General features: G+C 46.2%; 1 protein-coding gene and 2 long non-coding RNA genes across 4 annotated transcripts in view; 2 read left to right on the top strand and 1 right to left on the bottom strand.

The window, feature by feature from the left end:
- Positions 1 to 6,892, top strand: part of EPB41L4B (erythrocyte membrane protein band 4.1 like 4B) — a 180,832-nt gene extending 173,940 nt beyond the window's left edge. For both annotated transcript variants that reach the window (XM_063326273.1, XM_063326272.1), the window contains 2 exons: positions 205 to 368; positions 2,004 to 6,892. In XM_063326273.1, coding sequence (XP_063182343.1) covers positions 205 to 368; positions 2,004 to 2,073 — 234 coding nt within the window. In that variant the 3' untranslated portion in view covers positions 2,074 to 6,892. The remainder of the gene's footprint in view (positions 1 to 204; positions 369 to 2,003) is intronic.
- Positions 1 to 27,725, bottom strand: part of LOC134511772 (uncharacterized) — a 46,283-nt gene that overhangs the window by 12,304 nt on the left and 6,254 nt on the right. The gene's annotated exons all lie outside the window — the stretch shown is intronic.
- On the top strand, positions 9,359 to 16,412 carry LOC134510729 (uncharacterized). Its single transcript, XR_010069700.1, has 3 exons — positions 9,359 to 9,457; positions 11,253 to 11,357; positions 13,632 to 16,412. It is a non-coding gene; the product is annotated as an uncharacterized LOC134510729 (long non-coding RNA).

Raw genomic sequence — 27,725 nt, 5'->3', positions numbered from 1 at the left:
TCTGAAATAGCCGTCAAAAGAGGTGGCAGTTCAGCATCTACAGAGGTTGCACTGAGCAACTATAGCTACAGCCTCCCGTTAGTTCTCGTTATTTGTTGTTGTTACTGAGTGTTTAGCAATGAATTGGGTAGTGAAAGGTAACAAGAGCGGTAGAAGCTAATCTACGCTTTTTTTTCTTTCTGTGTTTGTATACATTTTTTGTAGGCAGAATTTACAGACAGCAAATTACAATGTTGTGCGGTGCAGTCATCTCCTAAGGTAACGCCGGTCACTCCATCACCCGTACTGAGGTCTTTGGCAGAGACTATACCAACTCCAACAGTCCAGACAATATATACATCGCATAAGCCGATTTCGCTGGCAGACAGGTACTGTGCAGTTCTTTCACAGAAATACTATGATGCTCTCGGCATTAACAGAATCCACTTGATTTCTCATTTTCTATCATAATTACCATAAAGTGATGTTTCCCCTGATACCAAAAGATTTTTGTTTGCTGCTTGACACCTACTTCAAAATAGGTGGGTCATGAAAAGAAATATCTATAACTCATATCTGCTCTGAGAAAAAAAACTACCTTAACTAACTGCTGCAGCCAGCAGCATACAGTTTCTATGGCCAACAGCCTGGAGAGAAAGGCTGTGCAGATTTTCCTCAGGCAAGTCATTTTGTCTGAACCACAATGGTTTTCTTTTAATGATTGCTGTTGCAATTTCTTGTTTGTTGTTTGTGTTGTTTTTTGGGTTGTTTTGGTGTTTTTTTAAATTCAGTGTCCATGGGGGAAAGCTGAGGTTGAGAAATGTCTGCTTTTCTAAATGAAAAACAGGCACTGGTTTTCTTTCTTTTTCCTCTTTTTTGTTTTTTAGTCGTGTCAAGCTACAGTGGCCTTTCTTGTAGTTTCTCAGGGAAACAACAAGCCATCCCATCCTTCCACAGGCAGCCTGCATTAAGTTTTCTATTGTTCCATTCTACTGGGTTTGCATGCTGGCTTATTTCAGAATTTAATCAAAGCTGAATTTTCCGAGCTGATAATTTACTGAATACAAATGTAGGAGTAGATATACTCAATACTTCTAGAGCACAAAATGTCCTAGGCTTATCTTGAAGAGAATTTCTTTGGCATTGTAATGAATTAGCCTTTTTAACTTTGGATTCATGGTCAATTCCCAATTTCATTTGTTAATTATTTTTTGCAGATGTTGGTTTAATTGCACCTGCACACTTGTTCAATGTTGCTAACTCATCTAAAAATTTATCGTTCCAGTGAAAATGTAATTCTGAAGCTGTAGTGCTGAACTCAGCTTCTGTAGGATGTCTCGGGCACAAATGGGTGATTCCACCCCTGCTTGTCCATGAATGGGCTGCAAGGTTTCTGCACTGCAGTTTAAATCTCTGAAATGCTTTACAAGCATTAGATATTTAACTCTTAGAACAACACTGTAAATTGGATTTTTTACCCATACTATTTATTAAGAAATGGGATCACTAACCCAGGGCATTCCCAGTGCTGCAGAGCCTGTAAGCTCTGGAGTGATTCAGTGCGTGAGAGCAAGGACTTCAGAGTCTGCGTCCCACACCCTGATGTGTGCACGCCAAGTAGGACTGTAGTAAATTCCGCATATATAGATGGCCCCCAATATCGAACCATCCTGAGGAGCAGAAGGCTGTAGCACCAGTCTTTTGTGATGGCATTTACTCTAGCTGTTCCATTTTTAGAATCCTAGCCCAGCTCCCTTTGGAATCGGCAGCCTTTAATGGGCGTGAGATTAAATCATAAACTCTTTTGCCATATGGGTCTTTTTATGTCCTTTTTCTTGTTTGCTCTTCAGAAATATCAAGTGGTACTTGTTTTTGAATCAACCATCAGTTGTCAGCCTTTTCACTGAATCGAGTCTGACCTTTTTTCCCCTCCTTCGGTATTTTGAAAATGTTAATTATTTTAAATTGAAATCTGAGACTTATTGTTGTTCCCATAATTGGCTGTTTGTGCATTAATTACACAGCGCTGAGACTCTGAGGCGTGAACTTGAGAGAGAGAAAATGATGAAAAGACTCTTGATGACAGAATTATGAAATTCGCACTTCCGTCAGATGGAGAATGGATTGGGGCCTTTCATGTGCCTTCTGTCTGTTTACATTCCTCTGCTTCTGTGTACTCAACATAATGCATCGGGAAAATATGTGATATTCCTGGCTTGCCTGGATTCACCACGGTTGGTTCAAATTAAGTGTCAGCTAGACTTTAACTTGAAGGAGTTCCTTTATTCATTTGCTGCTGGGAAATGAACCTTCAATCCTTTGTCTCTCCTGAGATTTTATACTATTAACACAATTAATTTCAGGTTTGGTTTTGGTAAATCTAGGGCAAAAAGGATCAGCAAGGAGCATACTGATTTCTATTGGGAAACACTGTTCTGTACATATGTTAATAAGTGCACAGAAATTAATGTTATGCAGAATATTTTGATAGTAACATAGAAAATATGTCATTTTGTACAACTGAAAATTGCAATGAGCTACTGCTATTTGTTAAAGAACCATTTTTAAAGCAGAAGAATGATTATTACATCCTAACCCCAGGACTGTTAGTCTCCACAGAAAAATAAACGGCTGTCTTATTAAATTCCTAACCTTAACCTTTACTCAGAGATATAAATAGCTGCAAGGGGGAAAGACAACCACCATACAGGTATACGCACCCAACACTCCCTGTAGTTCATCATCTTGACCTAGACCTTCAACTAAATCTTACTGTATTTCCATTAATGAAAAAAATCAGTTGTTTAAAGTAATTTGCTACTGACTTTCTAGCTTGATACTGACTTTTTTTTAACTAAGTGAGAAGTTTTACCTTCTCCAGGTTGCCTAGGCATTAGGGCTTGCCCACACTCAGACGGCTTCTGTCCTGGCGTTGAAGGTTGCAGAGCCTCAGTGGTGTGGATGTGGCTCACACAGGGAGGATTTTTTCCTTCCTGGGTAGATAAACCGCCTTCCTGACTGACATGAATTGATTGATCACTTTAAAAAATAATAACAATGATAGTTTACGGCATAGCTGTGTCTATACCCATTTTTTCACTCTACAAATCAGCATATATGTACTGGCAAAGCTGTGGAGGGTACGCCTGGCTCTACGTCCCGATCACCTCCGGCACGCAAGCAAGCCTCTACGTTCAGTGGAGCTATCTCAGGCATCAGGTGGGGTGGCTGGTCCAGCGCTAGTGGAACTGCAGCCCCAGGGAGGGTGTTTATAGGTAACACTACCAACTATCTCCTATGAAAAAAAAAAAAAAAAGAAGAAAGAAGTTCTCCATTTCCCCCTGTTCAGTAGTGCAGTGCAGGGTCATCTAGAAAGCTACCAACAACTGACTGTCAGCTACAAGGTACTCTTCCAACAGGAAAGCTTTTGTGCGTTTTGTATGGCTGAAGATGTATATTTTTCTGTTACCCTGTACACTATGTTCTCTTGTTTGTGTTAAGATAAAAAGAGTGCCCTTCGTTTGACACTGAATACGATGGCTTTACCTCAGCTTAAGCAGTTTGTTTGTGTGGAGGCCGGGAAGTGATTGCTGTGAGACTGGGTTTCCTTCAGAATTAGCTTGTGCTGTTTTTCTGAAATGAGAGGTCTCGAGAGCACTGTAGGACTGGGGATCGCAACGTGGAGGTATAAAATGACTCATCTATTTCATATTTACTGGGAGAAGAAATTAGCATTAGGCTCCCCACTTAAATCCACCAAACCCAAACCTTTGTGGTTGCCATAAAATGGAGCAAAATAAATAGCACAAGTGTTAGGTAGAAACTCACAATACAACACGTAATGAAGGAGCTCAACATGAGCAATGGGCACAAGGAGCCATGGAAACACACCTGGACTGCAGATTTCAGAGCTCTCAGGTGACTTTGCTGGGTAATCAGATACAAGTTGTCCACTGTCCACGTTCTAGTTTCGATGCCAAGACATTTCTGTTCCTTCTGTTTTAGCATACTGCTCCATCAATCCAAGGTTATTAAAAACGGATTAGGAACATTAAACCTGTATGAAGAAATCAGAAAGGAAGGGAAAACGCAGCAGATAGATACAAAAGGCTGCATTTTCCATGTCCTGTTACTCATTTCTCACCAGTTCCCGGAAGGTACTGGAGGAGGGAGAAGTGACAGCACGTTTTGTCTGCACCCACGTAAAAGTAAGCATTGCAAAGAACAAATAAAAGAAAATTGTAATTAGAGGTGCTGTTTTGGGAGAGGAAAGCTAAGTAAGGTTGAGAACGATGCAGCACTGACTCCAGCTGTGTCTGGTCTGCTGCCTGCTGCTAGGCAGCCCCCAGTTGTGTGAGAACTGGTGAGAGTTTCACAAAGTAATCACCGAGGAAAACCAGAAAAAACAGATCTGAACACACACTTCAGTCGTACTGATTGCTATGGAGCGGACTTTGGGAACCCTGCAAGATGCCTTCAGGTTTGGGAGCAAATAGATCCAATTACCTGCATTAGGGCAGTCTGGTCACATAAGCAAAAGGCTTTGGCAAAACTGAACGCCTGACTCAGACCAGCCCGTCAGATGTTCTGGCTCGTAAACAAGCATTATTAGTTTAAATGCAATGGTTCTGCTCCTGTTCTATAAAAATACTTCAGCTGAAATATTCAGAACCGGAAAACAAGAAAAGTGAACCAAGGTTCCTTTATAGTGGCCAGGTCTTTACAGCTGGGGCGTGCTCTGGTGTAGCTGAGAAAGAGCAGGGACTCCTCCCTCCTTAGTTCCCACCAGGAGAGGAGGGAAAGGCTCGTGTGGCCGCTTAGTTCCTGTGGGACATTTTCGCAAGTACGTTGCCTTGTCTTGTTTTAGTGTCTTATCCACTGGCTGCCACTGTTCCCTATTCTGCAGTCTAATGGAGCTTTTTAAAAACTGTTTTACTGATATCGAACTCAACTTTTAACTGTGGAACGTCATCACCTCGTTCTTTCTTACTGTGTACCTTCTTCAGCCACGCTTAAGCCTCTCAGTTTTCACATCCTCTGAATAAACGTTCCTGCCTCACCTCTGGTTGGGAATTACAGTGTTAGGACACCTGTTACCCAAAACTACTGTAAACACGACAATGCCAACAGGAACTGTTGGGGGGCAGATAGTCTAGATTTGCCCCTAGACTTTAACTTTACAGGTGTTAAAGGATACTCTGCCCGAGGGTATGTCTATATAATGGTGCGGAAGTATCTGAGCTAGCTTTAATGAGCTTGCATATGTAGTTGTGGCAGCATGAAGCCCAGCACAGGCTATCATTATCATGTACATTGACACGTGTAAAGATAACGCATTTGAACAGCAGCCTTCTGAAGCATGGTGGCCAGTAGGTGACAGAAAAGGGTGGCTGAAAGGAGTCTGTCTCTTCAGCTCTCCTGGGAAAGGGTTCATCTCATTTAATGGGTTAATATGCCCAACTCTCACCCGATGAGAGATCAAAGGAACTGCCTTCCGAAGGTGCCTCTGACTTAAATGTCTACCTTTATATTGCTTAAAGTTAAGTGAGATGAATGCTGCTCTCCGTCCCTCTGGTTAGGTCTACATCGCAAAGCCTTGCCCACACAGCTACATCATCCAGGGGTGCTTTGAGGTATGATTTGTGATTGACGTCGCTCTGCCAGCAAAAGCCTTGCGCGTTAGGTGTAAATATACTACCAGAAACACCCTGTTGTCAGAACAGCTTTTGTACCTTGTGGGAAGAACAGAGAGCTGGGACAAGCGGCATAAGCCCAGAGGCGTCATTACAGTTGTGCCCAGCCTGGGAGTAGCTGGTTGATGAAACCTACTGCTACAGCCACGCTGGCAAAGCCTACCGGGGTGGCCCTGGCTTCGAGCGGTGTCCCGAGTGATGCTCTGACCCGGTCAGCAGATCCCAGCTTTCCAACGTGAAGTCTCTTAAGTGGCAGAATGCAATGTTGTCATGTTTGGGTGATTCCAGCAAAATTTATTGGCCATTTAAATAGCTATGCAAGGAGTTAAATATTTTCTCATATTGCAGTCTCTTCTGGAAGCCAACCAATTGTGCTTTGTTTTTGTGTGGTTCGGCTGTTTTCACTATTTTGTTTTAAAAGGAATAACCGGGTTTTCTTTAGAAATGTTGTTTGAGATCCCACATCTCTACCAGATCCCACAGTGTGTGCAGATTTTTCTCGTTTCAAACGTACTTAAACCCTGAAAGTGCAATGTTGGAAAATTAACTCCTCCGAAGTTTCAGTTTGTGGCTTCACAACTCTCTCGCAACAGGATGCCTACGTGCCCATTTGAAACAGAGCTGGCAACGCAGTGAAATGTTTCATTGGAGGCAGCATCATGTTTTGTTTGAACTGTTTACAAATATCCTTTGGTTTTCTTTCTTTTTTTTTTTTTTTTGTTTTTCTGAATACATTTCTGGTTCATTGGCTACAAAAACCTACTCGTAATTATGCAATGGAATACTGTTTCTTTCTTTTCCTTTTCTTTTCTTTTCTTTTCTTTTCTTTTTTTTTTTTACTGTCCTGATGTTCAAGGAGTTTGCAATAAATATACTGAGGCTGATCTGTAATTGCATGTAAGATCAGCCTCACAACTGTGTTTTGTAAAGTTAAGTGCCGTAAAAGAACCTGCAGATGACGTGGAGAAGGAGGGAAGGGAGAGAGTAAGTGGAGGAGAAGGCTTCTTTGGCAGCTGCGGCTTTGACTGGTGGGTAGCAGCTTTAAAGTAAGATTGCTCACACCATTTTGTTTCATCTGAGTAGCAGCGTGTATCATCAGATGGTGTACGATGGCATTTTGTTGAAAACATGCCTGGAGAGAAACTTTTACGGCTCAGCTGTTTACCTGTTCCTGTATTCATGCCTGCAATAAATGAGATGAAAAATACATCGCAGAGTCTGAGCAATTTGTAGTCAAATCAGTCATTTAGGAGGCATGGGGCAGTGCGCCAATTAAAGGAAACATTTGGTTGCTAATAAAGTGGATCCACCTTCGTAAAAAAAAATACATCCTGAGGAAAAAGCAGAGAAATTATTCAAAAAGCCCAGCTTAAAGTTACAGCCCAGCGTTGTAGGGTGCCAGTCGTCTGTTGGGTCATTACCTGGGGCACACTTTGCTGAATACCAGAGCTGGAAGAACACTGGTAAAACACTGGCAGGATCAAGGTAAAGAAACACGAGACATGGCATATTGCTGGTCTTTCAGCTGGGGCACAAAAAGTGGCGAAAAGTGCTACCGGAGTGGAGGGGTGGGGAGAAATCTTCCATTTCACACGGGGCTGAGAGACCCCAAGTTATTAAACTGCTCCATGAAGGAAAATTTAAAAACGAAACAAAACAAAACCAACCGAAACCAAATGACAAACAATGCTGTTCATTGTAAATATTTTTTTTTAGCACAGTTAAAACATTTCACTCGGATTTTTGCCCTTGATTTTGCCATTCTGTAAATGTCTAAATGAAAAGTTGCTTCAGAACGAAACATTTCCATTTTCTTCTGTTGAAAGATCTCTAAATCAGGACATTTTTGACATTAACTTTCACGGAGCACTTACGAAATGAAATCCCAGTAATGTTCACCCCATTTTCTGAGGTTGCCAAACTCTATATTCGGAAGGAATATGATCCCGTCCCAATTTCTCCAACTGGGTATTCATCTATTTTTAATGTCTATGCAGGGGAAGCAGGGGAAGCAACAGAAGCAACGCTCTTCCATCAGTACTCAATTTATACCACGAAAATTGATTATCCAGCCAGCAAACCTAGTTAATTAATTCCCCTTAATACACATCTTTGCTAAAGAAATAGTGTTCTGGGGTGCTGGGGAATGAGCAGCTGTGCGCTAGGAGGTCAGCAAATACTCTCGCGGAACTTGGCTGCAGCTGAGAGGCGTGAGGACCTCAGAGATGTAAATTTTCTGCTTTATTATCAGCTGACTGATCTATGGCACTGGGCGAGAGACGTCGTTGAGATAAATTCTGTTTCTCGGGGGACACGCTTTCTAGAGCAGAAAACAGACTCCGTGTGCAGGCACTATTAGCTGGCGAACTGGGGGCAGGGAGGAGGGAAGGTGAGGCGGTAGTTACCAGCCGGGCTGTGCTGCACAAATCCCGCTGCACCATGGGGTTTGTTCCACCACAGGCCGGTGGAACAAACCCCAGCCCTCGTGAAAGGCAGTGGCCGTGGCAATGGCCTTTCACCGTGCTCTCACCGACCGCAGTGACGCCTTCGGGGCTGACGGGCCTTGGGATCCCCGTGCCCAAACGCAACTTGCTCTAAAGGGCAACCCTACGGCAAGCCCAATGTTGGGGCTGGCTGTCACCAGACCGGCTGCAGGAGATGCCAGGGAATGAGGAAAATAAAAGATCTACCATGGGTCTCCCCCAGCCACCCCACGGCAGGTTCATGGGAGGTCCTGGTGTGGGATGAGGAGCTTGCCCTTTTTGTGAGAAACTGGGCGCAGGATCAGCTTAGCTGTGGCATCAGATGTGTTTGACAACCCTGACCATTGCAGCTACGTCTTACGTGCTGCCAGCAGCGCATATGGGATGTGTGGGGTCTTCTCTCTCCAGGCTTTAGGGTCTGCCGTGGTCAGGGGAGAAGGGAGGAAAACAACAGGGAGAAGGGGAGCAGCAAACAACCCACACCGTCACCTGCTGAGTGGTCTGACAGAAAAGCACTGCCTAAAACGATGTTTGCCTTTTTAGTTTATTTTAAAACTACGCACGTGAAATTGCATCACTACATAGGTAATATGCAATTGATACTAATTGTATATTTTTTAATGTATATTTCTACACTGTGTGGTAGGTACCCAATGCCAGTGACCGCACGGATCTGTCATCAGAGTATCTGGCACAGCAGTGAGGCGTAAAAGCCACATGGATCTTTACTGTTTCATGCGCTGATTATTCAGCTCTTCAAGCGGAGAGCCACTTACCCTCCGGCATCGTTCTTCCCCTGCCTTGCATTAGCAAAGTCTTTTGGAAAGCCAAGGAAAACAGAGCACAAATTCTTTTCTTTAAAGATATTTAGTCAGTGATGCTTAGTGTCGCAGGGCCCCAATGGTGCAAAGAACTCAAGTATAATTTTTTTTTTTTTAATTATTTGCCTTGCTGCTTTCAAAAACAACAACAACAACAACAAAGTGGTTTCTGTGCTAACACTCTCCCGCTCTGCTTTGGCTGCTGGACCCCTCCAGCCATGCCAGGCTTGGCAAGGGCACAGGGTGGCTTGGCGGGAGGGGACAAGGCTTGGTTTTTTTGGATGGGGGGTGGACTGACAACACCCCCCCCGCACTTCCTTCCCTCCTGTGGTTCTCTTCTTGCTGTGGCTGACACAACAGCTGCGTCCTCCGCAGTGGGACCTGCACTGCCTTGCTGGGAGGTGGGAAGATGTTTGCAGCTCCAGGGTCACCCAGGGAGGGTTTGGGGCTGGCGGGGCTGAGAGCTGCGGCGCTTCTGCAGGTAAGAGGCACATGAGAGCTGCGGCTCTGTAGATTTTGGAGGCTGTGTTGCTCCCGGGTTACGCAGGCATGAGGAGACGCACGGGGCTCTGGGGAGGGAGGCCAGCGTGAGCTGCCCTCTCCCTGGATGGGTGAAATCAGGGTTGTAATGGCAGGGGCATCACTGGGTCACCCCTCCTTCCTGCAAAGGAGTTTCAAACTTGTGCCCTCCAAAGTTGACTAAACCCCACGGGGCCGGCCTTTGCTCAAAGAACAGAGCGAGGTCTGCGGCAGGGCTGTGGTGTCGGTGCCTTCGGCAGTACTGAACAAGGCCAGCAGCACCCTCATCGCACTGGCTCACGGCTCTTTTGTGGTCACGCAAGGATGACAGTCCCCAAGAAGGATCTCTGCCAAAGCTGCCGGTGTATGAAGACAGGGAGGGGGAGTGCTGGAGCCAACTTGGCTTTGCAGCCCAAGAGCGCTCCCATTTTCCATTTCCAGCCTGACAAGCCAAGGCTCAGTGTGGGTTCTGGCCAGCTCAACAACTTGCCCTGGTTATCGCAAGCCACCAGGAGCAGAAGGTATCTCCTCTAACCACCTGCTCCTGAGCCCCTTCATGTCCCTCCATGCCATCCTGCTAATCCTCCTCCCTCCTCTGCTCGGCACTTACCCGCTGACTGGTTCACAGGTGCCTGATTCCTTCACCCCCGTGAGCATCCCTTCTCTCCCCTACAAACACCTCTGGCTTGAGGCTCTGAACATGAACATCTTCTGTGTTTCAGAACCCCCTCGTCAGCCCTTGCTTTTCCTGGCCATCAGTAGGTGCTCCTCCATCCACACTTGTCTTCTACCCTTCCCCTGTGTCTCACTCATCTCTTCATCTCCCCTCCGTCTGTCCAACCCCTGACACCTCTGACGAGCTCTGCCCAGGTCACGGTTGCCTCTCTCTCCCCAGATGTCTCATCTCACTGCCTGCTCATCACCATCAGGCCTACAGCCTTCCCTGGGAGCAGCCTCTGACAGGCATTACAGTGCAACACGATTTATTGTCATCTAGAAAACCTCCATGAGATGACTTCTTGTTAGGGACCAGCTGCCTGGTGAGGGTTTGCCATCAGCCACGTCTGCCAAGGCTCTCCTCGGGTCCAACCTAAATATCTGTGGGTGCAGCACCCAGCCTTGGTGGTGCTTCTACCTATTCCATGGCACCAGAGGCAGGAAGGGCACTGGACAGTATTTTTAAAGAGGGAGTTAGCATTCGCTCTGCCCTTAGAGCGCGTGATTTTGATCTCACGTCTTGGAGGGCAAGGCTTCATTTTAACAACAAGGCATTGGTGAAGGGAGGCACCCAGAAGAAACATGACCAAAAGATTCCCTCTCTCTCTCTCTTCCTTTCCTGCTTTTCATTCTTCCTTCTGCAGTGTGTTTCAGCAATGTCCTCCATCCCATCCCCCCCCGCCCCGTACTCCTGCGGGGTAGCCATGGCCATCCCTTTATTCCCCCCTACAGATAGATGAGGTTTTGGGCTACGCTGCTCCATATTGCTGTGCCAGACTTTGAAGCACTGGAAAGAAACAGGCAACAGGGTGGAAGAGGGAGGTCTCATCTCTTCACAAAGCCAAACTGCCAACTCATTAATCCCCTGCAGGTGCTCTAAAGTGCTTTCTTCCCAAAGCAACACATGTGGAATTAATTTTGCTACATATTACGTGGTAATAAGTCATGAGGGTAGCCCAAGATGGGTGCTTTTCTTTTCTTCTTTCTTTTATTTTTCCTCTCTCTTTTGTTTTTCTCTTTTTTTCTTTTTCTTTTTCTAGGCGCACAACTTCTCACCTGCCAAACCCATGCTCTGGCAATGAAATCAATAATGAACTGTGTTTGCCCACCTGGTCTCACAGGAGAAACATAGCATTAAGTCTCAGGTAAACTGTTTTAATTGCCTTTTTTTTTTTTTCCTTTGTGTGTGTATGCTGAGTAAAACAAAACAAAAACCAGGCCTGACAGAGCAGCATCTAACAAACCAGGATTGTTGAATGCCTTCCTGGAGCAGAAAAAACCCTTCCTCTTACAGTCAGAAGGATGTTTCCAAGCAATTTGCACTCTTTCTCCACTGGGAGATGAAAATCCCATCCTTCCCCAGAAACACAGTCCTGGTTCCCTCTCTGGAAAAGCTGCATTAGTGCATCGACTCGAACCCATGCACTCCCTGCCCTGTGTCCCACCTGTGGTGGCATGAAGCTGCCCCTGCGGCTGCTGCTCCATCACCTGCCCAGCTCAGCAGACCCACGGACTGGGAGGTGCAGGTAGGCTGCTGCCTTCGCTGCCTCTGATGGGTCCCATCATACGACCCTTTGGAGCTCAGCATGGGTTTGGCAGAGAAGAGTAGGTAGGTCTTGATAGGTCTCAGCAACCTGGTCTTCAGGGGTGACGCACCTCCTAGCTGTGTGGATTACCTATGAATTGAGTGGCAAAAGCTCCAGGGCTTCGTTTTCTAGGGACATCCTATTCCTGAAAGAAATCTTTCTGCAATGCTAAGATGGCTCAGTTGATCTCCGAGGGCTGCCTCTGCCAAGCCCAAGCCACCGTCCCTGCCAGCCTGTTCACCCCTGTTGGCAGAGCCCTGGCTGCACAGCGGGCTCTGCTTGAACACCGCTCTTGCAGGACAGCTTCGCTTGCTTGAAAACCCTTCCAAGGACACTGCACCCAAGCCCCGGAGGGGAGCTTTAGGACATGCAAGACTTGTCTCCTGCAGCTGTGGCCCAGCTCAGGGCAGTTCCTGTCTCCCCAAGCAGCTCTTGGACATCCTGTTCTGGTGCTGCACTCTCTGGTGGGGAGAGCCTGGCACAGCTCTGGGTCTCCTTTGGCACCTCTAGTTCTAAAGTCCAATTAGTGTTGTTTGTGCTCATATCGTAACTGAAAGAAAAAAAAACAAGTGACGCTTCAGTAGGTCTGAGAGCATGAAGAAATAAACGTAATTACAATAAATGCAATGTATTGAAAGATACTACCGTTTAATTAAAAGTATATGAATTATGCATGTACCTCTTCCACAGCCTGTAACTGTGTGGACTCAAGCAGTAACTGAGTACATTCAGCTGTAACTACCCCCTGAAACACACGGCTGCTTAATTTCTTACTTGCACACCTAAGATTGACGGCTGAATTTTCGCTAGGAGTAAACAAGACCGTACACGGGGGGTTGCTTGGAGTTACCTTTGCTTTTCTGCGCTCTCGGGCACCTGACAAGGGATGCGAATCTCATCCCACCGGTTTTCCGCCCCCACCTCCCCCCAAGGAGGATGGAGACTGCCTTTCAGGCAACTCGTACAACTCACTCTATTTAGGGCTGCAGAGCCGCAGGGAAGGAAAGCAGGGGTGGCAGCGGGGTGGGCTACCAAGAGGGTAGTCCCCATGGGGCTGTGAAGGCCGTAGCATCCTGCAGTTTTGGGGCGTAAATGTGGGCCCCACAGGCCGGCCAAGAACTGCAGCAGCCCAGCAGGGACAGGACAGGAGGACAGGGCTTGGTGGTGGAAAGGTCTCAGCACCTGCAGGTCCCCAGAGCATCCCAGGGCCAGCACTGCCACCCCCGACCCCGAGGTGCCGTCAAACGCCTGGGGCTCAGCTCAGCTCTCAGCAAACTCACTGCAAGCTATTTCATTAATATGCAAGCGTGTCTTTTTATAAACGCTTTGCTGTCCTTCGGGGCAAACAGAAAATCTTCCCCGTCCAGGCAGAGGGTTGCTCTTTGCGGCGTTGCCGAGCCCGGCACGGCAGATTGGGCCCAGGGCTGGGCCATCAGTCTTCTGCTACAGGCTGCCTCCTTCTCCTTTCTTCGTTTACCAAACGTGGTGGAGCAAACTCTCATGAGACAAAACGGATCCCGTTAGTGTTTGTAGAAATTCAAACTGCTCATTATGAAATTAAAATAGGAAATGAAGTGGTTGGGGGTTGGGGGGGAAGCCTCCTTTCCCTTATCACTTAATAGAGGCCCATACATCTCATTAGAGCTTGCAATAAATCACACCTCGTTATCGTCCAGATGTGCAAGCGTATGAAATCTGAATCCAAATGTTCATCTCTAGCTAATTTACTGTTGATTTGTTCCTTATTTCCATGCCTTACGGAAAAGAGAATAGACATTTTTTTAATGTATTTTTTTTCTCCATGCTTATACAAACTTTGCCTTTTTCTTCTAGGGAGGCTTTGGCCCGGGTTCAGCAAGGCACTTAAACACATGCCCAGCTTCAGGGTGGGACTGGTCTTCCCCGGCCTCCCTCCAAAATAGATGGGGGTCGTTCAAGCAGACGCAGCAAAAGTGCTTGCCCGTGCTGTGCCAAGGCTTTAAATCATGAGATAATCTCACCAGGCACATTTGTTAAGTTATGCTCGGCTGTTTTCCTGCGTGCTTTTTATTTTTTTTTTTTTTTTTGCTGATGACAAGAATAGCACATAACGAAGGCGAGAAGGTGCAGCCAGCTCCCAGAAAGATACGGGGAGTTATTTTCCTCTCTGTACCCGGCGTGGTCAGGTTTGGATAAATCCTGTGGGCTGAGCCTCACCTGTTCGGCCTGCACAGACTCAGGATGTGCACGGACCTCGGCTGCTGCGCGAGGGTGGAGGCTACAGGGGTGCTGGGGCAGAAGTGCTGGGAGGAGGGTTCATTGGACACCACACGGAGGGGCAGCCTGGCTGGGAAAGGAAAAGGAGTCCCATGATGTGGACAGGTCTGGGGACAGAGGGTTGGTTGGGCGAGTTGGGTGGCTCCAAGGACCAGGGTTCAGGAGAAGGAAAAGCCAAAAGCAACTAAAGCCCAGAAGGGATTTGGGGCTTTGAGCAACCTGTTCTAGTGGGAGGTGTCCCTGCCCATGGCAGGAGGGTTGGAATCAGATGACCTTTAAGGTCTCTTCCAACCCAAACCATTTTATGGTTCTATGATTTTTCTTCCTCTGAGCTTTTTCTAGAGTGTGCTATAGGGTGTGCACCCTGTTCTCTGCACCCTGAAGGCAAGAGGGGGCTACAGAAAGCCAGAGGAGGACCGAAAGCTGCGATGTGAACTACTGCTGTTTATTTGGTGATGTCCCTCTCCTGCTCGCGTCCCCGTCGCCTGTGCCTGTGCCAGCCTGGGTTTGCTGTGAGCCCTGGCTCCCCTGACAGGTTTGAGGTCACCTACAGGTTGCATCTGGCTCTGGATACATGGCGAGAGGGTCTCAGGGATGCTCTGGGATATCTTTTCTGAACACAACATAGATAATCAAGCTCAACACTTGAGCGTGAAACTTGGGTGAGGACGAGGGGATGTGGAGAGAATTCCAGGGACAGGATGTGTTTCTCAAACTGAGTCTGTGGGAGCTTCTCACTCAAATGTGAGCCACATAAAAATGTATCTGTGACCCCTGGCTTGCAGAGCCCAGGGTGATGTGGCTGTTTTCCTTCCCTTTCCTCCTCAGGGCAGGGACCATACCTGCTGCCATAGAAGCCATGGCTGCTTTCCAGCAAGGGAGAGGTGGGGAATGGTTGAGAGCTTTCATGAAATGTCTTGCGGAGACTTGAGCAGCTAAAATTCAAATGCAGAAAGAGGAGCTCACCCTTCTTTTTTCGTGAGCATTTCTGAGGGGCAGTAAGAGCCCAAACACAAAGCGAAACCCTCAGCAACAGCTGAGCAAAATCCTGGTAGGGTCTGAACCACTCGAGCAGGGAGAAAGCCCTTCTTTAAGTCATCGACTGTCTTTTTAGAGGATGTTCTTCTAAGGGTTTGGCTGAGCCCGCAGTTGGAGAAGAGATGTTCTCCTTGGCCAGCAGAGTGCCAAGTGCCCGGACCATATCCCCTCCTGCAAGGACTGTGGAGCATGGTGCAGGTGGTGCAGGGGCTTTGCGCCCTCTGGAAAAAGTTACTGGGAAAGCCCAGCAGAGGTCTTACCGGTCTCTTGTTTCTCTGAACTGGGGGAGAGAAAGGGGGCAGGAAAGAGAGTCGCACCAAAGTCTGTGAAGGCAGCAGAAAACTTTGGTTGCCTCATAGGTGATTTTTATGTGTTGGTACAAATAGACGAGCCCAGCATGCCATGTGAACTTTTTATTATTTATTAATACAATGGCTTTTAAAGTGTGTGTCAGCAAGTGGGAATGGACTTGAGAGACAGAAGAAATACTTCTTCAGGCCTTTTTCTTCTTTGAAAGCAATGAAATGTATCTTTTGACCTGCAGAGTTACTCTGTCATATTTAACTTATTTTTGTGTTACTGGGTTTCTCTTACTTGTGTGTACCTGTGTGCAACAGAAATAAACTTTAAACAATGGGATTTCATCTAATGCACCTACATGGAAATGGCATCGCTTCAGACAGACGAGCAATGTCAACTTGATATCGAATACAAAGAAGTGTGAGCTCTCAAAGAAAGAAAGGGTGTAGGGCAATCTAAAGAAAATCCTGCTACTGGGCATCCCTTTGGTGGACAGACATTGGAAAAATGCAGCATCCCCCTCAGAACAGCCCAGCTGTGGCCCAGTCTGGAGCAACTGGGCTGCCACCACAGGAGGTGATGTCTGAACAGCTAACCTTGAAATATGCTGGTTTACCAGCACCATGAATAGAAATCTTTGAAGTTGTGAAAATGTGAAAACTGCAGTTGGTTAACAGAATTTATATTGGGTGAAATACCAGCGGGATATAAAGAAGAGCATGCTGGCTCAGCTCTTGTTTTCTGAAGACAGCTTGGCTGCAGAGGGCCCCAGCTGTAGCCCCAGCAAGTGATGCATAAGTAGGGTGCATTGGCATTGAGATGTTGGGGATCCTTCCAGAGGCAAAGGCTGGCGATTAACATGGGATCCCCCATAAAACAGGCTGAAACCCACAGCCAGGGCAGCCCTACCGAACGGGCTTTCCTTGCCGTTGGGCTCTTGAGAAGCAGGGTGAGGGCTCGCCACTGAAAACACTCTAAAATGGCAGAAACTGTTGGTAGCACGGGTAACCGCAGAGGCACCCGCAGTCTGTGGGGGCCTGAGGAAGTTACATCCTGGCAGAGCTTCCTCGGCTGAACGGCTCCAGGGGGATGGAGACCGATGTAAATCCCTTTCCCGTGAGCACAAGATACACCCTGCAGTCGTCAGGCTTGTTCAAGAGCTGAAAGGAATACGGTGTTGCCTCCACTGTGAAAAAAGCCCACCATTCAAAACTGAAAAAGGTCTCTCTTCTCCTGAGAAAGAGGACTTGAGGGTTGGCACTAGCCAGGGGAGGTCACACCACTGCACAACCAGTGTGTTTCAGAAATGCTTAAGGAGGGAAACCAGTAGAAAACATCCCTCACAGAACACACCTCACATGAACAAACACTCATGCCCACACCTGGGAAGAGACCTATACAGTACCAATGAGGAATAAATAAGTGGGTGTATTTGCTTTGATGTCTTTCCAAATTCCCTGGAAAAGGCTGTATTCGTAGTCACACCCATACTCCCTAATCTCTGGACTTCCTTTCCTTTCTGCCCGAAGGGTTTATCCTCAGCCTGCTCTGCTTTGTAATTCACAAAGGTCGCGGGGGATGGTTCACCGGCATTTTTAAACTTCATTGAAGTTTTCTGCACAACGGCTGCGTCTCATGCAGGGTAAATACGCAAGACAATCGAACCCTTTTGCGGGCAGAGCCACCTGCTCCACTTGAAAGCCAGCAAGGTGTGATTGCTCACCAATCCCGCTGCTGAGGGCTTACGGTTTGCTTTTCTCCAGAGCTACCACGGTCTGCAAGGGCAAAGGCAGAAACGCAACAGGCGGAAAAGGCAGCCAGGAGACCTCAGGCACAAACAGCAGTGACTTCTGCCTTGAGTTCAGGCTCAAGGGTAGAGTTTTGGGAGCCTTTAGGGGTGGAAAAGGATTTAGAAGAAACTTTCTTCCAATTTGACTTGTACTGTGACCATGGAGACAAGACTTTGCATACTGGGGGGGGAGGGAGAGAGAAACCCTAGGAATGTCTGCTGTTACTTAGCTTAGAGAAACACACAAGACCGTACTTGGTAAATGTGTCATGCTCCTGTGTGGGTTGGACTTCAAACCTTTGAAAAGGCAACTAAGACTTTAAAAATATTCAGGTGAATAAACCCCATCTTGTCATGCCAGGAAATACCATTAATGCCTACCTGCATCTTTGACACCTAAATATCTTTTTTTATATATGTATTAAAATAGCTTACACTGAGGTAGAAACATCTACGGCCTCTTCTGCTACCACTCCTAAGGTTTAAAGCTAAAAAGAAGCTGGGATAATTTTTTTTTAAAAAAAAACCCTATAAGATAGACTTTGGGTCAGCATAATTTAAGACATGGTCAAGGAAAAAAAAAAAAGGTAGCAGACATAACTGGCTGAAAGGAAGCAGTACGTGAGTGTATACAAGAGCTGCTGAAGTAAATTACTAGACCGCTTTTAGACTTGCCCTGCGATGCACACAGTGCCCTGGGTAGGGCAGCGGTAGCAGCTCTCCCAGGGAACCAGTGGAGTGAGTGCTGGAAGTGGTCCAGTTGCAGAGGTCAGGGTCATGCTGCGTTTGCTCTCATCTGGGACTGCGCTGCCACGGAGAGGACAGGTCCTTGCCCGCGTCTGGCACCGTGTTCCTGCTACAGGCTTTGTGCTGGTGGTAGGTTTGTGTCTCTGTACCATCAAGTGGGCCAGGGAGATGATCTTCCTGAAAATTAATGCAGTAGCAAAACAACTACCTGGTTCGTCCACCTCACGAGGCAAGTGTTAGCTGAAAGAAGGTGGTGGGACTGCAGGGGCAGAGAGCAACGTGGGATTGTCCCTCATGAGAATTAGGCTGGCCTCAGTGAGTTATGAAACCATCCTCCATGGATGCATGGAGCCAGTTTATCTGCTTTTGGAGGTAACGTATCTGTACCACGGAGACCTGTGGTACAACTGAAAACAGAGTTTGATGTCTTAGAAAAAATTTATGTTAATGTTCCAGTGCTCCCTTTCTAACATCTCAGGTGGCCTTAATAAGGTATAGCCATAATGGTATTTGTTGGAAGGGATGTCCAGAGGTCATCCTGAGGTAACCTCAACTGATTAAAGTATTAAATACCAACATCTTTCAGTATATCAGTAGCTTCTGATCTTTTCCCTCATCCTCCTTATCAAGTAGCAGTCAGAGCATTCAAGGATGCTCTTGGGAGGACTTCCAGCTTGAAGTGCTCCTCTCCAGCTGAAAGAAAGTAAATATGTGACATATATGGATGAGGAGGCTGACACTGTTTCTGTGGACTTTACTGCACTGCCCTGAAGCATTGCACAAAGTGCAGCGGAAACACCAAGGCCAAGAACAGAGTCGGTGACAAGGCAGGAAAGTCTTGCTGTAGCTTGAGTAGAGTTTCCCTGCTCTGTGAAGACTACAGTGATGGTGGTGGTGGGAGCTTTCCAGTTTCCAAAACTCATTCCAATTCAAAAGTGGGAATTTGAGGAAACGTGTTCCCTAATGTTACTCAGGCCTTTGCTTTTTCACTGCTTTGTGTGCCCAGCCAGATCGTAGGTTAGGGGAAAAAGAATGACACCATCAGCTGAATCTCATTGCTGTACTGCTGGAGCACATCTCTTTCCACCTCCTTTAACATAGATATGGAGACAAGCACATCTGCGCTTCTCAATCTGTCAAAAAGCTATTCATCCTGTTTGCTTACTGTGAAAAAGAAAAGTGATGCCCAGAAGTATTCAGTGTCTCTAGAACACAGAGAAAAGGAAGAAATGTGCTAATGAAATGGTTGTCCCACTGTGACCCGCAACAGTTTCAGTCAGCCTGGAGAACTCGTGAATTAACCTGTGGGCATCCTGCAGACTGTCCTGGCCAACAGATGGAGAAACCAAGACTTCTTCTACATATTAGATGACCACTGTCTGCCTTTGTATGGTCTAATTAGAGCAAGATCAAAAATATGGGTGATGGTAAGCTTAAAGGCACCAATGCAAGGTGGAAGAACAGAGCTACAGCTGCCTGGTAGCCAGAGTCTGCAGAAGGTGACCAAGAACGGGCACCTTGGACACACAGACAGGTGACGACTTCTCACCGAGCAAGGTTTTTTTCATCTTGTCTTCTCAATGCTCTTGGAAAGGACTGTAATAAAGTGAAAATGGGACCAGGAAAGGTGGAAGGAAGGAAGGAAGGAAGGAAGGAAGGAAGGAAGGAAGGAAGGAAGGAAGGAAGGAAGGAAGGAAGGAAGGAAGGAAGGAAGGAAGGAAGGAAGGAAGGAAGGAAGGAAGGAAGGAAGGAAGGAAGGAAGGAAGGAGGGAGGGAGCGGAGGGAGGCATTTAAAAGAAAAAATCTTTTCTTGGGGCATGTAGACATTGCTGAGCTATCCAAACTTCCTGCACCCGAAGGATTTAACGCTGTTTTTTCCCAAAATCTGCTGATCCAGTTATGTGCAGCATTTCATTTTGCACTGGTAAAAGGAATACAGATTTTATTCCTTTTTTATTTCTTTATCAAAGAAAGATAAAGAAGCTCTTATTTCTTTATCAAGACCAGCACCACAAGTGTTTCTGGGTTTCTAGGGCTGGCCCTTTCGAGTCCATGGGCCAAAGCCATTTGTGTGCAGCCTGACAGTGAGTCATGGCAACTGTATGCCACAACACCATATCACAGCAACAAAATCGGATGAATAATCTTGGAGCTTGCCTTCAGGCAGCTGTCTGGCTGATCTCACAGATCTCACTGCAACAAAATGTCAATGTTTTAATACCTTTGACATTTCTTTAGCTTCAAGAGGCAATAATGAATCTTTCTTGGCTGCTTACTAAGAGGTGATTATATCAGAAGAAAGCAGCTAATTCTTCTTATCTGAAGAGACAATACTGGAAATAATCTTTTTTTCATTGAATTTAAAAGTAACCAGCATCAAATAAAAGCCTGGTTAATCAACTAAAGTCATCAAACAACCCTCAAATGGATTTAGTTTCAAGTAGCAACTAAATAGATTTAATGCCTAGGAACCGTCCAAACACCCTGGGCGGATCCTGCCTTTTCTGTTCCTCCAGAAGTGTACGCTCAAGGAAAGATTGTCTGTAATGCACAAAGCAGAACAAGGCAATGCTCAAGACTTAGTAAGCAAGTCTCACTACAGCTCACAAGAAGGTACAGGACAGATGCCTGCTGCTGTAAACTGGCACAGCTCTAATGAGCTCGTGGACTGCACAAACACCTTCTAAGAAATGGGAGCAACTAGAGCCTGGTGGAAATCAGCATATTTCATCAAGTTTCTGAAGGGCTGAGTTAGAGGACTACGCTGCCAAGCAAGGGAAGATGGCGCCTGTGATTTAGATCTGCTTGGAAAAGACTGCTTTAAGTTTGCAGATAGCTATTGGTGATGCAGATGCTCCTTCCCTGTACAAAGGTAGATGCTGCTCTGTACTCATACAGATCTGTAGGACAAGACATACACATATAATATTTTTAGTGAGCTCCAGGGAGCAACCTTTGAAGAGCCTTGCCACGCAGCAACCTCAGAAGGCCATTGCCATCCAACATATATTCTCCTACCCAAACAGGGCAGCGACACCAGGACAAAGTTAATAAGGCTACTCCAAGAGAGCAAAGCTGAAATATTTGCCATTTGAAGTTGGCTTGCAAAGCGTGGTAGGGCTGAGGAGGATGTGGAAGAACCAGGCTGTACGGATGTGTGGTTGCATGGGGATGTTCCACCTTATCAAGCTGACGCTTGGTTATGCTGCTTCTCCAGCACTGCTCAGTTCAGGTAAAGGGATGTTTGATCACTTTGGGCAGCGTGAGCAGGTAAGATGCACCTTGACATTGCACTGCTCAAGACGTCATGGAGAATATGGGGCACTGTCAAAGCTATTTTTAAGTTTTCTGCAATCTGGCAAAAGGCTTTTTGCAGAAGCTGACAAACCAAGTCCCAGGGTCAAAGCAACCTAGCTGAGTTGGCAGGCGGCTGTGCTATAAACCAGATGCAGCACTGCACTGATGCATCTGATATATTGCCATATATGCTCCTTCTTCTGGATCTGCCGGTTTATTCAGCATCAACTTGGGAAGGAAAATGGATTCACAGCAAAGGCGTTACCTAAAAGCCTGAGGAGTGCAAAGCAATAGGAGCTCGATGAGCAAATGACCCTGCAACCTCTTCAGTAGGATACATCCTCAGCTTCACCGCAGCTGTCCCACTGAACCGCTTCTCAGCTTGCGAGAAATGCTGTTTCACACCGGCAAAGCTCTGTCAGATGGCGATATTTTCCCTGCCCGGGGTTAGGTTTCTTAGCTGGCAGGCTTAGCACCATGTGGGAGGTTCAGTGAGGTTTCACGCATGTCCCATATGCTGCTACTCCTCTGTAAACACGCAGGTCTGCAAATCTGGCTGAAAATAAAGTGAACAGCAGCCCCTGTCCTGCTAAGGACCACCTATTTCCATTCAGATGCCATGTTTCTGTGTGAAGCATCCCTGCCGCTGCTCTTCTGTACTGGCTTCTCTGGTCTTATTCATTTATCTCTTGTTCTTTGTTTTTGTGAGCTAAATAGTCGACAGCTATTTTGGAGGGAAGAGAGGAGCCCGGTGGCAGTCAGGACTTTGATGGACTAATTGAGGAAAGGAGGGATGTGCATTGGTCGTCCTCTCTGTCTCCTGAAGCATTGCCTTCCCTTTTTGGTGCTTTGCTGGATACAAGTGCATGGTAATATTCTGGCTGTTTTGCTTTCTGTGGAATGAATAGGCTCATTTTAACAAGGTTTGCTTCCAAAAGTGCAAAAAAAAAAAAAAAAAAGTGTGCTTTATATGTGAGTTAGCATTGTTTTCTACAGCTTCTTTTGAGATACCAGGAAATTCGTGAGAAGAATAATTTTCCTTTTATGTTGTCTAACTATTGCTTATGGTCAGAAAATTAAACATTTGGGAAGCCAAAAAGTAGACTTTCTACATTTTTCATTGAAATATGAGCACAACAGTTCACTCCAAGTTAAAATGTGAGCAACAGAATAGACTAAATGAATCTTCTCTCAAAGATAAGTTTTAATGACGATGTGATTCTCTGCAAGGAAAAATGATTTTTCTTTTCTTTTTAAAAAATTTCAAGTAGAAAAATAAATTATATTTTGTATCACTTTAACGCGATTGAATAGGGGGATGTTTTTAATTAAGACAAAAATCTCCATGTTAATAGTCTTGATTAAAGGGGCTTTTAAATAGTTTATCTGCCTGGCTACATTCCATCCTAAAGCTCTGCAGAGGAAGATGTCTTTCATGTCAAATTTAAATGCTTATTATTTATCCCTTTGAACTCTGCCAGTCCACTTATTTGAAATATTATTCTTCCCTTCCAGCCCGTGGAGTCAGCTCCCCAAGAGATTTTGGTAATGTCACTCTCTGGGGAACTCCGCTGACTTATTTGAACCTTGAGCTAGCAGCTGGGGGTAGGATTTCAAAGCTCGCTGTGATCTGCTGCCTCATTTCAGTGCCAGCCCTACAGCAGGGACCCGCGACATCCATGTGGATCCATCACCTGGAAAAATGAAGCCTTGATCTCGTCTGTGGGCCTTGTATGACAGTAACCACCGATAGCTTATTTATAAGCGATCATGGTTCAAGACCACGTTACCCCTGTGGTACCTACCGAGCAGAAATCTAGGGGAGGGGAAAGGGAAACAGGATGGGCAGGGTCCTGAAAAAACGCTGTTAGATGTGAATGTGAATACTAACTGGAAAAGCGTGGTTTTTTTTAAAAAAAAACCTCCCACTTTTTTCCACTCGTGGCTAAATGTTGTCTTAACTTGACTTTCTACTGTCTTCTACCACACGCTGAAAGCAAAGCAGTGCACTGCTGGAATCACTGCGAGTGCCCTGTGGCCCTGTGTACAACTGCATCCAGGAGGGCTTTCCTTTTTCCTCAGCTACAATACGATTCAGAGATCTGACAACGTCAGCTCAGGCGAGCAGCTCACCTGAAGGATACACAGCTGTGCAAGTCACAGAATCATAGAATGACAGGGGTTGGAAGGGACCTCGGGGGATCATCTAGTCCAACCCCCTGCCAAAGCAAGGTCACCTAGAGCAGGTTGCACAGGAATGTGTCCAGGCGGGTTTTGAATGTCTCCAGAGAAGGAGACTCCACCACCTCTCTGGGCAGCCTGTTCCAGTGCTCTGCCACCCCCAAAGTAAAGAAGTTTTTCCTCACATTGAGACGGAATTTCCTGTGTTCCAGTTTGTGCCCGTTGCCCCTTGTCCTGTCACCAGGCACCACTGAAGAGAGCCTGGCTCCTCTTGGCACCCGCATTTTAGAAATACGGACGATGAGCGCTTGCATTTTTTTAGGAAACTAGCCAGCCTGCTCGCCCATCACCCCAGAGGAGAAATGAAACTGGTCAAGGCTAATTAATGATATGGCCCTCTGTGACTGAACTGCTCCTCTACTGCCCAGTCACGGAAGTTTGTGGGACTGATCTGTAAACAGGAGCTGAGGTAAGCAAATGGGAATTGTTATTCCAGAGAGCACAACGCCAAAGGTTCAATCCCCTGCATGCCCCCCTAAATGGTCATTGTGTCCAATCCTCCTCGAAAGTGAAGCAAAAGCACTTGAAGAATGGATGGAAATGCTCGTGCTCTTGTCTATGCAAGCCTTATATTGCAGAGGTTTCACTGCATGCTGGTGAGGGGTCTCAAGCACAAGTCTTATCAGGAGCGGCTGAGGGAGCTGGGGGTGTTCAGCCTGGAGAAAAGGAGGCTGAGGGGAGACCTTACTGCTCTCTACAACTACCTGAAAGGAGGGTGTAGAGAGCTGGGGGTCGGTCTCTTCTCCCAAGTAACAAGCAATGGGACAAGAAGAAATGGCCTCAAGTTGCACCAGGGGAGGTATAGATCGGATACTAGGAAAAATTTATCCACTGAAAGGTTGTCAAGCACTGGAACAGGCTGTTCAGGGAAGTGGTTGAGTCGCCACCCCTGGAGCTATTTAAAAGATGTGTAGATGTGGTGCTGAGCGACGTGGTTTAGTAGTAACTTGGCAGTGCTAGGTTAACAGTTGGACTTGATAATCTTAAAGGTCTCTTCCAACTGTAACGATTCTATGATTCTGTGTTTCCCATGCTAAAAGGTTATAGGCTTTGCTGTTTCTGCGGGCTGAGCAGCACACCTGATGAGCTGGAGCAGGCAGCCGGCTGACTTGGTGCCTGTCATGGTTGCGCAGCCAGAGGAGGAAGGTTTCCTGCCTGCAGTAACCTAGCAGCGGGAAGGGGTGGGTGGGCTTGCAGGGGAGGAACAGCTAGGACTGAAGAGGAAATTCTGGAGGAGGAGAAGATGCTGAGGGTTTACAGCATCCATTCAGGCCCTCTGCCCGTCCTCTCTCAGGGTCAGGTACCTGTCAAACCCTCCCAGGATGGGAACAGGTAGAAGGAAAGCAGCACAGTGAGATGAGACCTCAGATGACAGAGGAGAACCAGTGAAGAAAAGGGGAAGTGATGTGAGGGTCAATTCTTCAAATAAGGATCAAGGAAGCACTGGAAATGTTTAATTTTGCCGTCCTGTCTACATGCTTGTTAAGCCAGCACTTGTCGGCACAGCCTGTGCTGTCCATCTGAGCATCCCTCGGGCCCGCGGTCAGCTCTCCCACTAAATGTTTTATGTTTATTTGCAATACCTGTAACAGTGTTCCTCTGCAAAACGGGGCAGGATGACTCTCTCTGTTAAAACTACGGTGCTGTGGAAGAGCTGGAAGAGCTCCCTTCTCCCCTCAGAACTGAAATACCGATACTGCATCTCAAGCCTAAACAGGTCTCCGAGTTCCCTTAGGAGAAATGCAAAATGCTACTGGGTCCCTTCTTTAACATAATCAGAAGTAAAGCAAACTAGTCTTCTACAAAGCTATTGTGACTTTACTTAGCTGTAGTTCTCAAGGTCAGTTTCGTAAGTGTAGGGCCACTGCTGGAAGGATGCATCCAAGTTCTTAAAAGTAAGTGGTTAAATATGATCTTGACAGTTGTCCCCAAAGTAGAGCTCAAATAGAAAAGAGGAGATAAAAATAAACATTGCTCAACCATTTCATTCATCGCAGGCTGTCAAATGGGACAGGTGCCGTGGAAAAACTCCTGTGTGATTGTGTCATTAGAAGTTGAGTCACCATGCGAGGGCAGGGAGCCGGGTGGAGGGGCTGGGGCGACTGCCAGCAATCTGAACTTCAGCGAGGACACATCTTCAGAGAAGAGGTGGTCAGAAGCAGGAGCTTCTTGTGTTTTGAGAACTTCCTTCAAACTGGGAATGAAAAGCCAAATTTTCCCGCAGATAAAACTAAACAAAGTATCCAAACTTGGTTTTCTGCTGCTGCTAAGCTGTTTGGATAATGGCAAACAAAAAAAATATTCATATAATAAGAAGAGTATTTTGTCACGAGTTTGCGCAAAATGCTAGAATCAAACAAGAACTCCGCTTCCCTACAGAAAATAAGAAGACTGAAACCCTTTTCTTGATGTACACTTTGAAAATATTATCAGTATTGATACTTCCCCATACATGAGAGTTTTGATGAGTGCGAGGTTTCTTTTGCTTTGTGTTCTTTCTAGCAAATGTGAATGCTTCTGAAAATACAACTAAATGCTGGGACATTTCACGAGAAAAAGCATTGTTTACTACGGGTGGAAAAAGCTGAGCTGCTTCGCAAGCACTGGCGCCAACTTTAACTCCATCCTTGAGGGGCTCCCCGGAGCTGGGACCAAACCAGCATCCGGTCCCTGCCTGACAGTTACCATATTGCCTGGAGCCTGCATAATTAAACCACGGCACCTCCTCAGCCAGTCCTACAGCACCATTCACCCGGGGTGTCTCTCTTCGGCACGTGGCCAGGGTACAGATGGGCTAAGGGAGTGGGCAAACGAACCCCTCTTGGGGATGTGCAAGGAGAAAACTCAGATGGCAGATTTAAAGTGTCTACGTCATCCAGCAAACACCAGTTTAACCGCTTTTCCCCCATTTGGGTTCAGGGTTTGTGCACGTCTACTTGTACGCAGAAAGAAGACCTCACCCCAGCGTGGCCTGAGCTTGGCAAAGCTGCCAGGTGCTCGGTAAAGCACCCTGGCACTGCGACTGCCTGTGAGGAGTGGTGAGAAAGCCTCAGCTTAGCGCTTTTTTGCCAGCTGCTGCTGCGTTTTGGGGGTGTTGGCAGCTACGACTATTTTACAGTGGCAGGGAGAGGGTTCTGCGCACGTGCGGAAGAACTGGGCGTCAGAACAGGAGAGTTTGGATTTCTCTCCAAGTACCAGATTGATATCAGGATTTTTTTTCCCCCTGTTTTCCTTCTCCCCCATTGATGAGTACTGTTTTCAGTAATACTGTAAAGACTGTTTTCCTGTCACAGATTGGCATAGCAACAGCATCAGCACAAAATTCAAAAGCATCGACTTAACGACATACTGCAACGGCTTCCGAATTCATAATACGCTCTCATTTATCTGAAATGTAAGGGAAAGGAAGCGCACACCTTAGGCTGTTGGAAACCTTTCCTCCGTGCACATGTTGACTGCCAAATGAAGATAAGCCAGTTAAATACCTGTTCTGTAATTAGGTTTACCCTTGTAAACATCTGTATGAAAAACACTGAAGTAACCTTAGGATATATTATGTAGCTGCACAGTAGAAACAAGAAAACATAAGTTTAGTATTATTTATTGCTGGTCTCACATGACGATCTTAAGAAAAACCCATTTATCAACCATTTATCAATGCTACAATCTTTTTGGTTAGCAGAAACAAGAGATGTAACTGTGGTTAGAGCTCCTCTCTCAAGGAGGCAACCTCCCTGCTAACAACCCTCTGATACGATGTTTTTACCCACACACTAACTGGCATACGTGTTTCTAAATCTTGGCCATTACACAATGTTTTGTTCTGTTCAATAACACTGTAGTTTATAAAACATTCCTGTATTCTAGTATCTCTGGGTAAATCAACCATGTTAAACTCTGACTTCATTGGCACTGTGAGGAGTACAACCTGATTCACTAATATTAGTAACAACTTACTTAGGTAAATAAAAATATTTAAAATGTCTCTTTTTTTAAACTTAGTTTACAAGCATTTCAAAGCAATATATATCCCAGCTCTCCAAAGTTGCTTGCTGCCATTATGCCATTAGCAGCCCTATGGGATCTTTTCTACATGAGAGTAAACTGTTTCATGCTTAGTTCATCCCCGTATCTAAGGTTCAAAGACTCTTACGCACCCCGTGGACGTTACCAAAGCCTGCAGTGAGGCTTCTGAGAGGCTTCACTCCATTAGTGTACCTCTTTGCTACTCAGAGCCTTCAGCATCACTGACCTTCATT

The sequence above is a fragment of the Chroicocephalus ridibundus genome, chromosome 2 (assembly GCF_963924245.1).
Source record: "Chroicocephalus ridibundus chromosome 2, bChrRid1.1, whole genome shotgun sequence".
Classification (NCBI taxonomy): Eukaryota; Metazoa; Chordata; class Aves; order Charadriiformes; family Laridae; genus Chroicocephalus; species Chroicocephalus ridibundus.
Note: the sequence above shows the minus strand (reverse complement) of the source record. Positions and strands in the feature narration are given on the sequence as shown.